The following is a 14,839-nucleotide window of genomic DNA, read 5'->3' on the forward strand; positions in this document are numbered from 1 at the left end:
CCACCATGTGCACAACGGATACTTGACAAAATTACCGGATTTAGTGATGTACACTGGGGAAGGGCGGGGGGGGGGTGTATTATGTAATTCAACCCCCTAAAATAGCACACCATTTTTCACACTGAAAATCCCCCACAGTAATCTAGCTAATAACAACAATAAAAATAAATTAAACTAATAATGAAAAATATGTGTAGACTGTATATGAGATTATTACATGAAAAATGAAAATGAGCTTACTTTGGGATTTTACAAGGCACTTATATAATTTAAACACGTTTGGTACCCTGAGTAATGATAACACTTCTTGCAAATCACATAACTAGGGAACCCACGGTCACCTTCCCTCACCCCATTGCAAAGGCACAGGAGTTATTGCTGGCTGCCCTAGGGCTGCAGAAAACCTTATGGGCAAAACATATGGAAAGAAGGGGATCAATTTGTACAGAGAGTTGAAGGGGGACTCCATAGGTGCATTAATTAACACTTAATAAATACATCAAAATTAAATATAGTACAAAGTTAAGAAGCTGTAATGACAAACTTTATTTCATGAGAAGCATCAGGGAAAGAAACCCAAAGGAAGTAATGGTAGGGGGAATCCTAGGGAGACCAAAGGGGCTGGTAGAGGGAGCAGGCAGAGAACAGGGGTAGAGACAGAGTTGCTGCAGGGTTGCCCCAGTTTTCTGCATCTCCTCCGGAAACACTGATCTCTATCACTATAGGAGGGAACAATAAATGGAATGCCCAGAAGAATGAATGACTTGAGGACAGTTTCCTGAAGGGACCCTTACCCTTTCTTTTCTAGCTTCAACATTTATATTTCTACTTGGGGTGCTTTGGCCCACAGAAATAAAAATCCGCACATCTTTCATGTGGTTTTGGACCAATGGAAAAAACTAGGTACAATTCAAGTGACTTTTAAAATTGCCTATGAAACCGAGTTATACAAAATAAATGAGCTTATGAACAACTATAGTTTCAAGTGAAAAAACTATAAATGGACTTCTTTGCAAAGAAATTGTAAGTTTTCTTACAGGAAAAGCCACAAACTGGTCTGGAAAGAAAGCGAAAGACTGAATTACTTGCCTAAGTGAAATTAAATACCCAGAGAATTGCTGGGCCTGTAATGATGATGACAGGGGCTTGTTCACCTGTGGCTCCCCCTCCCTGGGCTGTTGAGGCACAGCCAGGCATGTCTGGCATCTGCAAGCAGGCACCCTGCTTCAGATGGAGCTCCCATTAGCCCTGGTGGTTGGGAGCATTCCGGCCAATGGACTTGGGAGAAGGGGGAAGGCAAAGGGGGAGATTGTAGGGAGCAGAGGGGGAGGGGAGCTGTCACTGGAGGCAGAAGCGGGGGCTCCCTGGTGAGGGGTGATGGGGGCACAGGGGCCAGAGGGGGGTCTTTTTGGGGAGCAGAGGGTTGTGTGGGGCTCTGTGGGGTGGGGGAGAGTGATGGACAGAGCCAGCTGCAGCCCAGGTCTGCTCTGTGGGGGTTGCTATAGCCCCCCAAGGAAACCCCCTCTGAACTTTGTATTTAACGTCACCCCCGGGTGCCCATTGCTGCTCCCCCACCCCCAAAGGCTGTGTCTGTCCTGACAGTGACAGGCTCCTCCTGTTTTCTGCCTGCGGCTCCCTGCTGTGGAGGCGTGGCCAGGTAGCTCTGGCAACGCCCTCCAACAGCTGCCATTGGCTGCTGTTCCCGGCCAATGGGCTGGCAGCAGGGTCAGGGCTGGTGGGGGAGGGGGACGGAGGCAAACGTGCAGAGCTGCCCTGCCATGGGCTCAGACTCTCTGCGGCAAGCGGGGACGCTGGGGGGGGTGGAGATCCGTTGGGGGGAGTCACCCCTAAGGTGAGGGGGCCGCACGTTGCCAACCCAAGGTGTGAGGCCCCCGAAAGCCTTTTTAAACAACCCACACGTCTCTCTAGCTTGGGCCCCTGAATCGCTAGCCATTTAAACATTAAAGCCAACTCTTCTAAGGCCTGGTCCACACTAGGACTTTAATTCGAATTTAGCAGCGTTAATTTGAATTAACCGTGCACCCGTCCACACCAGGAAGCCATTTAATTCGACCTAGAGGGCTCTTTAGTTCGAATTCGGTACTCCACCCCGACGAGGGGAGTAGCGCTAAATTCGACATGGCTATGTCGAATTAGGCTAGGTGTGGATGCAAATCGAACTTACTAGCTCCGGGAGCTATCCCACACTGCACCACTCTGTTGACGCTCTTGGATGCTCTGACCAGCCATATAGGAAAAGTCCCGGGAAAATTTGAATTCCTTTTCCTGTCTGGACAGTTAGAATCTCATTTCGTGGTTGGACATCGGGGCGAGCTCAGCAGCACCCGCAGCGATGCAGAGCTCTCCAGCAGAGGAGCTTCATGTAATCTCTGAATAGAAAGAGGGACCCAGCATAGACTGACCGGGAACTCTTGGATCTGATCGGTGTGTGGGGCGAGGAGTCTGTTGCTTTCGGAGCTGCGCTCCAAAAAAACGGAATGCAAAGACCTACGAGAAGGTCTCCAAAGCCATGAGAGACAGAGGATACAGCCGGAATGGAACGCAGCGCCGCGTGAAAATCAAGGACCCCAGACAAGGCTACCAAAAAATCAAAGCGGCAAACGGACGCTACGGAGCCTGCCACCACTGCCCCACCAGTGACCATGGACTCTGACGATGGGACAGTGTCGACGGCCAGTTCCTCGGCGATGTTCGCGGACGGGGAAGATGAGGAAGGGTTTGTGGAGGACGAGGCAGGCGACAGCGCTTACAACGCTGGTTTCCCCGACAGCCAGGATCTCTTCATCACCGTCATGGAGATCCCCTACCAACCGTCCCCGGCCATTAACCCGGATCCTGAATCAGGGGAAGGAGCAGTCGGTAAGTGCTTTAACCATGTAAACTTTTATTCTTAATATAACAGGAAGCTGAAGTATGTGAAAAGGAGGTCTCTCTATATATGGGGATAGAACAGAAATCCTCCTGGGAGATCTCCACGAAGCTCTCCTGGAGGTAATCGAAAAGCATCCGCAGGAGGTTCCTGGGGAGAGCTGCCTTATTGGGTGCTCCGTGGTAGCACACTTTTCCGCGCGAGGCTTTCATGAGGTACTCAGGGAGTATTGCCTCCCCGAGCACGGCTGCATAGGGCCCTGGTTTGTGCTGGCTTTCACGCAGCATGCGCTCTCTATCTCCTTCAGTGACGAGGCGGACCAGCAGAGCCAGTGGAGGGAGACCCTCTCTCTGTACCAGCGCTCACACAGCGAACGGGAGGAGAGGTGGCGTGAGGAAGACAAGCAGGCGACTCAAACGCTGCTTGGACTAATGAGGGAGCAAACGGACATGCTCCTGCCCTTGTGCATGTTATGCAGGACGTCAGGCAGGAGGACAGAGCCTCCCTGCAGTGTATCTGCAACCGCCCTCCCCCGCCACAAAGTTCCATACCCCCCTCACCCAAAATAACCAGAAGGAGGGGCGCCAGAGCCCGTGTAAACTGTCACTGCACCCCAGCAGAGTGCTCAAGTACCCAAAAGCTCTCATACCCTAAATTTTGAGAAGTCCTTTCCTTCCCGCCTCACCCAAGCCCCCATCCCAGTTTCATCCCCTAACTGTCTAGTTGATAATAAAAAATACTTTTCTGTTAATTACTGTTTCTGTCATGTTCTTTTAGAGGAGACTGTGTTTGAAGGGGGGGAAGGGGGTTGGTAATTTGACAGGACAATCACCTTTACCACGGTACAGACACGGGGGCAGGATCAGCAGCAGGTCACACACACACTGCAGTCAGTATGCACCCTGGTCGGTATGGGGAGGTGGTTTGCAGGTTCTGTGTGGGTAGGGGGGTACGTGACTTTGTAGTGGGGGAGGGGGGTTACAGATCTCATGCAACGGTCCCTGTCCTGGACCACAGAGCCACGCAGCAGAGGAATCTGTATCCATCCTCCCCCGCCAAAAGGCCACATAGCCCCCGCACACAGAGTCCCAAAAAGGAGGGATGGCAGGCTCCGTTGAAACATCCAGTCCAGCACTGCAGACCGCTCTGGGAGCAGGAGCCTGTCATTCCTCGAGTTTACAGGCGGTCTTTACATCACTGCACACCCTACCCAGCACAGTCCGTCCCGGTTTCAACCCTGTAACGCAAAGTCATCAATAAATAACCCTTTGTAAAGTTACAGTGGAACATGTATTTTATTTTTAAACGTGTGTTGGAAGTTGGGGAAGCGGGGTGGGCGGGGTATGAACTGCAGATGCTAGTCAACAGTCACTTGGTAAAGAAACTGGGGCAGGTTCAGCTTCTCTGTAAAGAAACTGAACAGTCACAGGTCACGCTGCTCGCTGGTACTTGAAGAGTTCCTTGTCGCTGTGCAAGGCGCCTGCATAGAGCTTCACGAGCCAGGGCATTAGCGGGTAGGCTGGGTCCCCGACGATCACTATAGGCATCTGCACATCCCCAAGACTTATTTTGTGGTCCGGGAAGAAACTACCTTCCTGCAGGCGTCTAAACAGACCACAGTTCCTGAAAACACGCACATCATGAACTTTGCCTGGCCACTCGACGTTGCTGTTGGTAAAACGTCCCCCATGGTCCACCAGTGCTCGCAGCACCATTGAAATGTAGCCCTATTTCTCAGCAGCTGACTGTGGAAGAGGTGGACGATAAGGTGCGAGGAGTTGACAACGGCCATAACTGCAGCGGGATCCGTGCTCAAAGTGCTGTGGTGCCCGCGCTGTCACTGAGTAGAAAAGTGCACGAACAGATTGCCCGCAGGCGCTTTCAGGGAGGGAGAGAGGGAGGGAGGGCGTGATTGACGGTTCAATGATGACAGTTACCCAAAACCACCCTCGACACATTTTCCCCCCCAGCATGCATTGGGGGGAAATCCCAGAATTCCAATGGGCAGCGGGGAGTGCGGGAACTGTGGGATAGCTTCCCACTGTGCTGGGATAGCTTCCCACAGTGCACCGCTTCCAAAGTCGACGCTGGCCCCGTTACTGTGGACTCGCACAGTCGAACTAGTGTATTTAGTGTGGATACACAACTTCGACTTCATAAGGTCGATTCCACAAATTCGTATTAAGTTGATTCGAAATAGTCTTGTAGTGCAGACATACCCTAAGAAGACAAATAACCCCATTTAAAAAAGCAAAACTATTTTTTTTTTCAGAATAAAAACGAAACTGCTTTTAAAAACCATTTTTGGCCCCTCCATTTTCGGGGAGAGTAGGGTGACCAGACAGCAAGTGTGAAAAATCAGGGTGGGGGGTAACAGGAGCCTATATATGAAAAAGACCCCCAAATCAGGAATGTCCCTATAAAATTGGAACATGTGGTCACCGTACTCTCCCCTAACATTCACCTTTGTGATCTGGGGAGGAGGAATTAAGTTGTCTGCATAACTGCTCTGCTTTTAGCTAATTTTTTTCTTTTAGTTAAAATACATTTTTCTTTGGGGGCCTTACAGTATTAAACATTAAATCACCATACACAATAATCCTTAACGTTACTCTACCAATTCCCAAGCGTGGGACCCCTTGCAGATATCAACGAATGTCTTGGGGATTGTTTGTTTGTTTTTTAAATATGTTTCTTTCATGCTTAAAATTTGGGGGCTGTTTTTGAAATAAAATGGGTGTATCACAACCATAGTAAGCACCCTACAAATACCCAGAGCTTTTACATGTTTGATTTTCTTTAGCACAAATGCTTGTTCTAAAGTATTGTGGAGGTTTGTGAACCCTGGAAACATTTCAGTTTTGGGTTAGACCCATGTTTATTTTTGTAAATTATTATTTTAATGACTTTGAGTTGCTAGAAAGAGTAACCCATAGCATTCGACCAACCCCTGGGTTATATTTAAACTGTCCAATAGCTTTCAACCAACTCCTGGGGTCATATTTAAACTATCCAATAGAATTCAACCACCTCCTGGGGTCATATTTAAACTGTCCAATAGAATTGAACCAACTCCAGGGTTATAGTTAAACTGTCCAATAGCTTCTGCTAACTCCTGAGGTTTTATTTCAGTTGCATATTAATCAAAGCTCACCATCCTCACTCACTCACCTCTCTTACTGTGGGCGTACACCCATCAAATTTAATTACTGATCACTTATACCATTAACCCCATGGCAACAAGGGTGGTTTATCTCAGTCATTTTGGCTATGACCTGGGGGTGTGGTTAAAACCATTCAGTTCAACAGAGTGGGTCAGCTCTATTGTACTCAAACATGTCTGAACCATCCCTGGTTTTTTTAAATGGTAAACAGATTTTTAGGGAGGTTCCCCCCCCACAAGCCACGATTCTACAACATATATTTCAGCTTTTTGTTCTGAATGGGTATCTTTTACACAAAGACAACAGATCACACTGCAATAAGATTGGTGCCATTATTTAGTAAGGACAGAATGGCCAAAGAGTGACATTATGTAATATATATTTTCAAAGTTAAAAACAGGGAGCACACCTCCTCTTGCAGTCCAGCAGAAATTCAGTTCAAGATAGTTTCTGTTGAAAGAGGACAGTCTCCAAAAAACTGAGATTTTTACTCCAGCCTAACTCTTTGTTTCAAACAGATTTCAAAAGTCTGTAGTTAGCAGGTAGATTCGATCATCACAACTCTGAATTAATAGATACTTAAGGACTTTAGGCCCTCCTCCCCTAACATTCCCTTTTGTGATCTGGGGAGAGGGAATTAAGTTGTCTGCACAACTGGGCTGCTTTTGGCTAATTTTTTTTCTTGTAGTTAAAATATATTTTTCTTTGAGGCCTTCTTACAGTATTAAACATTAAATCACCATACACAACAATCCTTAACATTACTGTACCCATTCCCAAGTGTGGGGCCCCTTGCAGATATCAATGAATGTCTTGGCGCTTGTTTGTTTTTTAAACATCTTTCTTTCATGCTTAAAATTTGGGGGTTGTTTTTTAAATAAAATGGGTGTATCACAACCATAGTAAGCACCCTACAAATACCCAGAGCTTTTATATGTTTGATTTTCTTTAGAGTAAACGCTTGTTCTAAAGTATGTTCTAAAGAAAGAGTGACCCATAGTGTTCAACCAACTCATGGGTTATATTTAAACCAGTGGTTCTCCAACTTTTGTACTGGTGACCCCTTTCACATAGCAAGCCTCTGAGTGTGACCCCCCCTTATAAATTAAAAACACTGTTTTATATATTTAACACTATTATAAATGCTGGAGGCGAAGCAGGGTTTGGGATGGAGGCTGGCAGCTTGCGACCCCCGAAAGGTCCCGATCCCCAGTTTGAGAACCCCTGATTTAAACTGTCCAATAGTGTTTAACCAACTCCTGGGGGTTAAACTGTCCAATAGAATTCTACCAACTCCTGGGGTTATAGTTAAACTGTCCACTAGGGTACAACCAACTTAAACTGTTCAATAGCATCTGCGAACTTCTGAGGTTTTATTTCATTTCATATTAATCAAAGCTCACCATCCTCACCCAGTTGTGGTCCCGGGGCTAGGGCTCAGTGTGGGCACAGAGCCAGGCAATAGGGGGTGCCCTATTCACTGATTCCTCCACTTCTGCCAGCGAGGGCTGTGCAGTGAATGGCCAGAGGGCTCCCTCACCAGGCAGTCACAGCTTTGCCAGGTTTCCTTGTGCTGGATGAGGCCACTGAGCTGGTGCCATCTCAGGAATTGGGCGGCACTGCTGAGGGTGTCCCAACACACCTGCAAAACAAGAGGGGCCAGGGCGAGACGGACACAGTTATGGGAGCTGGAAGCCACTAGCCTAGTTACCTGGAGGTCAGGGAGGCTGTGCGTGCTCAATGCTTCCCGACCCCGGGCTGCTCGCGGAAGGGTGGCGGTGTGGCTAAGGCAATGGCTGGAGACCTGACTCAATTCCCAGCTCTCCCTGCAGGAACTCAGGCAAGTTGCTTAGGCCCAGGGAAGCAAATGGATTTAGGTGCCTAATGCCCATGGGCGTTCAATATTTTTGAGGCTGCACCTCAGTTCCCCACCTCATGGGGCGTAGGAGGGTGAATTAATTAGTGCTGGTGGCATTTGTGTCCCAAGTGATGGGGGCCATGAGCACTAGCATGTGCAGAGGCATGGTTGGGGAGGGGCTTGGGCATGTCATGGCTAGTACAGGCTGTCCGGGCCGCTTGGCTAAGGGCACATTGGGTCCTGTGCACCATCTGGAGGCTGAGTAGCCCTGCTCCTGGTAGGGGCCATGGCCAGGGTTGTGCTCTTCCCACCAGCACAGCCAGGGTTGTGTGCGGAGGCCAGTGGCTGTAGGAGTGGTGAGGCGACCACTGGCCCCACCCAATCTCTCAGCCTGGCTGCAGGGGGGTGTTGAGCTCAGAGGATGCAGAGAAGACTCAGCAGTTGGGTGGGATGCCATGGTCATGGCACTACTAGACTCAACATTCAAGTGATTTTGAGTGCCTGATTGTCGCAGCACTGAGCACCTGCCCTCTACCGGCCAGACCCTTTAAAGGGGGGTGTCACATGTTGCCCCCCCCAACAAATTACTGGTCGCTCTGTAACTATCTCAGCCGCAGACTTCAGTTCGTGGCCTCACCTGGGACACGTTGGGACGCTCATCATGCACAAGGAGGAGCAGTGGGACCAGGCTCTGGAGCACATGCTCCTTCATCTGCCTCCGGTTGGGCCCCCTTACAAGCTCCAGCAGGTCTTTAAAAAGGGTGATGGAGAGCACCCGGAGCTTGCTGGACACCTGCAAGAGACGATATAGGGAGGGGAGGAGACATTGTGACAGTCATTCTCATCCAGCGGGGCAAGCGCACACTGTGCCAGAGATGTCTGCCCTGCAGGGGGTATTGGTAACTCACTTCCAGCCATACAGCCACAGCTGGGGCCAGAGTCTCATGGGCATAGTGCCATTGAAGGCAATAGAGATGCAGATTTCCACCAGCTGAGGGGCTGGCCTGGTAACTTCTTGGCCAGGGAGAGCAGTAAGCTGGGGTGAGACTGCCACTGGGCTCTCACAGCCAGCTCTGGGTGCACTGACATCAGCACCCGCCTTTGTCAGCCAAGGGGAAATGTTCAGGGTGGAGCAGCGCCAGGACAGGGGCGGCAGAGAGGGAGCGATGAGGAAAGATTCAAAGAGCGAAGGGGGGGTGTAGTTTGTCCACCCGCTTTGCAGGCCCAGCTCACACTGGTGTTGACCCACAGCGGCCCTAAGCGATGAGGAAAGATTCAAAGAGCGAAGGGGGGGTGTAGTTTGTCCACCCGCTTTGCAGGCCCAGCTCACACTGGTGTTGACCCACAGCGGCCCTCTAGCCAGGACAAGGGGGCCAGGCATGGGGGGCAAATTCCTACATTGGTGTTTGTTTGGGCCATGCTCAGGGACCTGGGGTGAATTTAACCAGGGCCAAGGGGTGGTAAATGTGCAGGAGCTCCCAGATAGGGGGCCTTGGAAGCCATGACTGGAAGCCACCCAGCCTCCAGGGGTTTGGGGTGGGGTGAGGGGTCAGCTCAGAACAGCTGGGCAGGCTCTGTACAAAACACGTGGGAGGGGTATAGGGGCATCAGGGCTGCACTGCAGTGGGCACAGGCAGATGTTGAACTGGCACCTCTCTGGTCTTCCCTCCAGTTGTTGAGGCCTGTTTGCCTTTCCCTGGTGATGGGCGTTGTGTTCATTAACACTATTTGGATTTAATCCTTGCCCCATAAAGAACCTGTTCTGTTCCCCTCGGGCCCGAAAGGGGTTTGGTTTAAACGGCTCACCCCAGGGCGAGATCCTGCATCCTTGGTCCAGGCTGCCCTGTCCCTTTGGCCAGCTGGGGATCCAGGAGACCCTGGGAACAGCTTTAGCCAGGCCTGTGCCACTACTAAATAAAGAGCGGCAGGGTCCCAGCAGAGTTCGGGAGGGTTGAGAGTAGGATTTACCGTTATGAGAGCTGGGGAGTCCCTCCAGGAGCCCCCACTGGGGCATTACCCCTGGAAGGCAGTAATGGATGGGCCCCTTTCTCCTGCCCGCTTGCTGGATCTCGCCACCCAGTGCGGGACTGAACATCAGTCTGGTGAATGCGCCGGCGGGGGCTAGTTTGTGGGTACTAAAGACCTGAGAAGAACTTTCCCGTCCTTTGACGCTGCCCTGCCATGAGAATGAAGGGGAGAGGAAAGGGGGGTAGCTGCAGAACCTACAGACAGAGCTGTTTCCTTACGGAGCTGACAGGCCAGCTGTGGGATTCCTGGCCAGGGAAAGGAGGGGCAGATTTTCACCAAGGTACCATCACTTGTCACCCTAGAAGCCAGCAAGAGCATTGCAGCACCCTGTGCTGCAGAGGCCCCCTCGCTGCATGCAGGCTCAGGAATGCACGTCCTTCCCCAAGGGGAGCCTCGTCCCCAGGCTGCCCTCATCCTGGTCAGTAGGCCTGCGGGACACCAGGGTTCCCATCCTTTCTGCCATGTGCTCTGATGGAGAGTGGGGTAGCAGAGGAAGGCAGAAATGGGCTCATGATTTATGACCATCCGTTTTCTGTCTAGGACCATAGCACAGGCCCTGCTAGCCCACCCGCCAACCCCCATTCACATGTCTGCTGTTGGAACGATCTCCCGTGAGCTGCCAGGCCTTACATCATCAAACAACGGCAGGAGTTGCTCAGCCACTTGCACAGCCGCGCGGCTGGCGCTCTGCCTGTCCATGCCGGCGAGGAGGTGTTTCAGCACGGCGATGGCCTTGCTGATGATGTCTCTGTCTACCTCCTGGAGTCGCTCCAGGACATCTGGCAGCAGACGCTGGAGTTTCCCCACCTGTGTGAAAGGAGGAGCTGCTTTACGAAACACCCTCCAGTGACCCAACAAGCCATTTCCAAAACAATGTCTGCCTCCCCTGCAGACAGAGGCACGGGAGCTAGGGGTGCTGCAGCACACCCAGGTTTTACGCAGGGCTCTGCTCCTGGCCCCACACACAGGGTCCCAGCTGCTGGCCCTGTGCCAACCCCCAGCTGTGGCCCCAGCCTCAGTCCCCTTTCCCCGTCCACACCGCTCCCCCCCACGCCTCCTGGAGCCATGGCCCTGCTCCTGATCCCAGCTCTAGTGGTGGAGGGGTGTGTGGACAGGGGTAAGGGGGGGATGCAGCACCTCCACTATAAAAAGTCTTCCAGCGCCCCTGCCTCCAGATGACATGTTAGAGCCTCAAAGCCTTTGCACAGCCAACTAAGATCACAGACAGTGGGTCCGGCAACCTGCAACATAAGCAGCTGCTTCCTTGTACCCCAGATCTCAGGGGATGGTTTTTATTAGCAGATATCATCCGTGGGAAGTTCTCTACACAACACGTTGACCCCAAATAAATCAAGTGTATTATTGTTCGAATAGCACCTCGAGGGCCTGTCTGCAATAAGGGCTTGTGCTGGGGGCTTTCCAGGCACAGTAAGAGACGGTCCCTGCCCTAGAGCTTACAGGCTAGACACACGAAGGAAGGATTTCTATCCCCATTGTACAGACATGGAACTCGGGCACAGAGAGGCTACGTGACTTGCCCACAGTCACTTAGGGAGTCTGGCAGAGCCAGGAACCGAACCTGGGTTCTCCTGAGTCCTGATCCTTACAGCCCAGCCTAGAGGAGGGAGCCAATATTGCACACTAGTTCTAGGGTTAGTCTGTTACTAAAAGCCAGATTCAGTCATTTCTGTATTTGGTTTTTCAACCTTTCAAAGACAGCCCCACAAAATCTCAACCGGCATCAGGGAAAAAATGGGTCATATACAGGCTAACCGGTTCCGGAAAGGAAAATGAACTACAAGCAAGTGAAAACCAGGCTGGGGCGCATGGAACGATGGGAATGGTGTATAACAAAGAGAATTACAGTCACGCCCTCTCCATGTCTGATCTAGTCATAGTCCGGGTTTACTAAACCAGACTGACCCCCTATTCTCAGGCAAAGTAAATTATCATTAACGAGAGTTGCCTTCAGATTGTCTCCTCTTTACCAGGCTGTCAGATCTGTGTATTTAAGCCCCAAGGGCTTTCTCTGCCTTCACTACATTGTGGGTATCAAACTTGTTATGAGATCTTAGCAGCAAAAGGCCCTTCCAGAGCTCTTCAGAGGAGCAAGTGCTGCGGGACAGAGCCGTGACGTCAACAGTTAAAACCTATGAGGCTTTAAAAGGGGATTTGTAGGAAAAAATGGTTCCTAATTGTAGTGAAATGGCTCTATCCAAGCATCCCTGATCACTGGGGTCGCCAGCATTCCCTGGGGGTCTAGAGTCCGCAGCTCTGCTGCTACTCTAGTGCTAGGGTTCTTTGGATCACAGAGACCCCAGACACAATCAGGCCCGGCTGTGCCAGATGCTCCAAACACCTAGAGACGCACCCTGCAGGAGCCAGGCCCTGCCCTGCAGAACAGCAGACAAAGGCCAGGCAGGGGCTTGCCCAAGGGCACCCCGCAGGTCAGTGGCAGAGCCAGGAATAGAAGCCAGGGCTCCTGACTCCAGGCCAGGGCCATGTCCCCTGGGAAGGTTTCAATGACCCCAGCCCTGCAGCAGCTCCCTGCGGTTCTGGGTTTATCCCCCAGCCCTCCTCCCCTCTCACCTTCTCTGGGCGAAGGGCCAGATTGAGGAGGCCTTTGAGCGCTAACCAGCGCACCACGGTCTTGGGGTCTCTCAGCTGCCTGCTCATCTCCTCCACGATGGCGTCTTCCAGCTCGTTGCCAAGGTCAGGGCACTGGAGGAGCTAACACACCAACAGCAAACCAAGCTAGAGAACGGGGCTGGCCTCTCGCGACTCATCTCTGCCACGGGGCCCTTAGCTCCACTGGCCAAGGCCCGGCATGGGCTGCAGGCAGGGCATCGCGATTGGTCACCATGTGGGCCCCACTGAAACGCTGCTAGCGCGACGGCCCCTCGAGGCTCCAGCTGAGATCAAGGCCTGCCCTGCTCCCTCACTAAGGCTCAGCTGCACACGGAGCAGTGGTGTGGGGGGGGTCTGCAGCCTTGTGCTCCAAAGGGTCGCCCGGTCTGTGGGGGGCAGGTGAACTGGCCATGAATGGGCAAACGGCTGCCCGGCCTGCGCATGGCACACGGATGTCAGAGGGGGCTTGAAGGCTGAGGTCACACAAGGGACCATTCTATGGAACTGAGCCTTGGGGAACAAGAGATACCTGACCCTGAACCTTGCTCCAGCCCCGTGACACCCGCTGGGGCAGGTAACAATGCCCAGACTGAGTGACTCCACCCCTAGGGTTGTAGGAGCTTTCCCTGCCCCTGCTCACCCACCCACCCCCAGGGCCTTCAGGGCCACCCCTCTCCTGGCCATAGGCATGAGCGGCAAGTTCCATGGGCCTGCGGTGCCTGGGCACCATGGGCCTCAGCCCCACCTTTCCCCCCACGTCTCCCAGGCCATTTAAAACCGCCTGGGGCCCCCACCACCACCGGCAGTTAAGCAGAGCTGAGCGGCCTCCTGCCTGCTTGCTCCCATGGCTGCCAGCCCCTCCCTGTGGCCCCTGGGTGGGGTGGGTCTGTGGTTGGCCCAGTGACTGTGGGTGAGAAAGAAGCTAACGCAGAAAACTCCAGTGCTTGTCTTGGGTGAATCTAAGATATTCTCTCACCCACCTTCTGTCTCTCATCACCCAATCTCTGGGCACATGAGGAAGGCCACCGACCCCACCGACACCCTTCTTTGTCTGCAGTTCTCTTGCAGCCCCAGCGCTACGTGCTCAGAGCTGGCCTCGTGGAAGGGCTCCCTGTCGAGTGATTAAGGGTTTGGGTCTCTAGCACATAAGCCGCTGGGCATTTTAAGCCAGCAGGAACTAGTCCGTGCCAGCTGCGCGTGACTAGTCGCCCGGGATCCCCTGTCCTGTGGCACTGGTCTGGTTAGATTCGTAAATGGAGGACCAGTCCTTGCCCACCTTGATGATGTGGTGTTTGTGTTTCCTATGCCAGAGCCATGGCTTCGCTCAATTTCCAGGAGCGAAACTGGATTTTCCACCATCTCATGGCCATCCTCAACTGTCGGGACGATAGGTGGCACGTCCCGGCCATGGCGCTCTTCATTCAGGTGAGCCTCACCAGCGGGTGAGGGTCGTGAGAAGAGCCCCGGCCCAGCGGTGTCTCTCTCATGTGCTGGGCCTGACAGAGCTACACCAATGCTGCGGAAAGACATGGCGGAGGCTGTCTTTGCCCAGCCATGCCTGCCAGAGCCACGCAGGAAGCGGTTTACGCCAGGCAGCGCAGGGTGGAGAAGTAGCCGACTGACCCCTTGGCCAACAGCACAGAGGCTGCGGCCTGTTCCATGCAGGCGATTGGGAGCCGCGTCTCACCCAGCAGTGTGGCCGTGTCCTGGGCCAGGGAGGGAAGCTGCTGCTGTGATCAGTTCTGGGCAGCACTCACCGGGCAAGCAGGCAGACGCCTTTGTGGTGTGTTTCGGAGCTCATGAGCAGGTCCCAGCCGCCCTGCTTCATGATGAAGGTGACCTGCTCCTTGTAGCCAGCGCATCGAAGCAAGGCTTTTATGGCCTTCACCACGAACCTGTGTGCAGAGCGAGCCTCTTGTTACTGAGTGAGCCCAGGTCAGGCCCTGCCACGTGCCTGCGGGCGACGGTGCAGAACCCAGGCTGGGTGTCGGGCTGGCAGTACCTGACGGGGCTGAGGGGTGTGGGCATGTCCTCCTGGATATGCTCCCTCTCCTGCGAAGCAGTGTGCTGCACTGTGTAGGTGATGTGGAAGAGCAGAGCGATGTAGAGCTGAGGGAAGAGCTCTTTCACCTTCTGCCTGCAGGCCTGCTCCTGGAGGATCACATACAGGGCTCTTGTGGCCTGCAGCTAAGAACAGGAGACAGACATCGCTCTCCCCACTGGGCACTGGCTTCCTGACAACGGGGCAGGCGACGGCATTGGCCATGATCC

The 14,839-nt window shown here is 52.7% G+C and overlaps 3 protein-coding genes across 4 annotated transcripts in view; all 3 read right to left on the reverse strand.

The window, feature by feature from the left end:
* Nucleotides 1-7,514, reverse strand: part of EPS8L3 (EPS8 like 3) — a 40,676-nt gene extending 33,162 nt beyond the window's left edge. The window contains exon 1 of the mRNA XM_045014842.1: nucleotides 7,467-7,514. The gene's annotated coding sequence lies outside the window, so the exon portion shown is untranslated. The remainder of the gene's footprint in view (nucleotides 1-7,466) is intronic.
* LOC123369342 (maestro heat-like repeat-containing protein family member 7) overlaps nucleotides 1-14,839 on the reverse strand; it is a 1,253,347-nt gene that overhangs the window by 992,360 nt on the left and 246,148 nt on the right. The window lies entirely within an intron of this gene.
* LOC123369361 (maestro heat-like repeat-containing protein family member 7) lies at nucleotides 7,222-12,954 on the reverse strand. Its single transcript, XM_045014880.1, has 4 exons — nucleotides 12,530-12,954; nucleotides 10,571-10,747; nucleotides 8,550-8,705; nucleotides 7,222-7,696 (listed from the first exon to the last, which is right to left on the reverse strand). Exons 1-4 carry the CDS (start codon nucleotides 12,614-12,616, stop codon nucleotides 7,532-7,534), a joined length of 585 nt encoding a protein of 194 aa, XP_044870815.1. The 5' UTR covers nucleotides 12,617-12,954; the 3' UTR covers nucleotides 7,222-7,531.

This window comes from Mauremys mutica, chromosome 4 (assembly GCF_020497125.1).
Source record: "Mauremys mutica isolate MM-2020 ecotype Southern chromosome 4, ASM2049712v1, whole genome shotgun sequence".
In the NCBI taxonomy this organism is placed as follows: domain Eukaryota; kingdom Metazoa; phylum Chordata; order Testudines; family Geoemydidae; genus Mauremys; species Mauremys mutica.

Coding starts and splice junctions, on each gene's coding strand:
- LOC123369361 (XM_045014880.1), bottom strand. CDS start 12,616: ATGAGCAGGCAGCTGAGAGACCCCAAGACCGTGGTGCGCTGGTTAGCG. Junction 8,706..10,570: donor TCCTGCCGTTGTTTGATGAT/GTAAGGCCTGGC, acceptor CGTCTCTTGCAG/GTGTCCAGCAAGCTCCGGGT. Junction 7,697..8,549: donor AGCGTCCCAACGTGTCCCAG/GTGAGGCCACGA, acceptor CTTGTTTTGCAG/GTGTGTTGGGACACCCTCAG.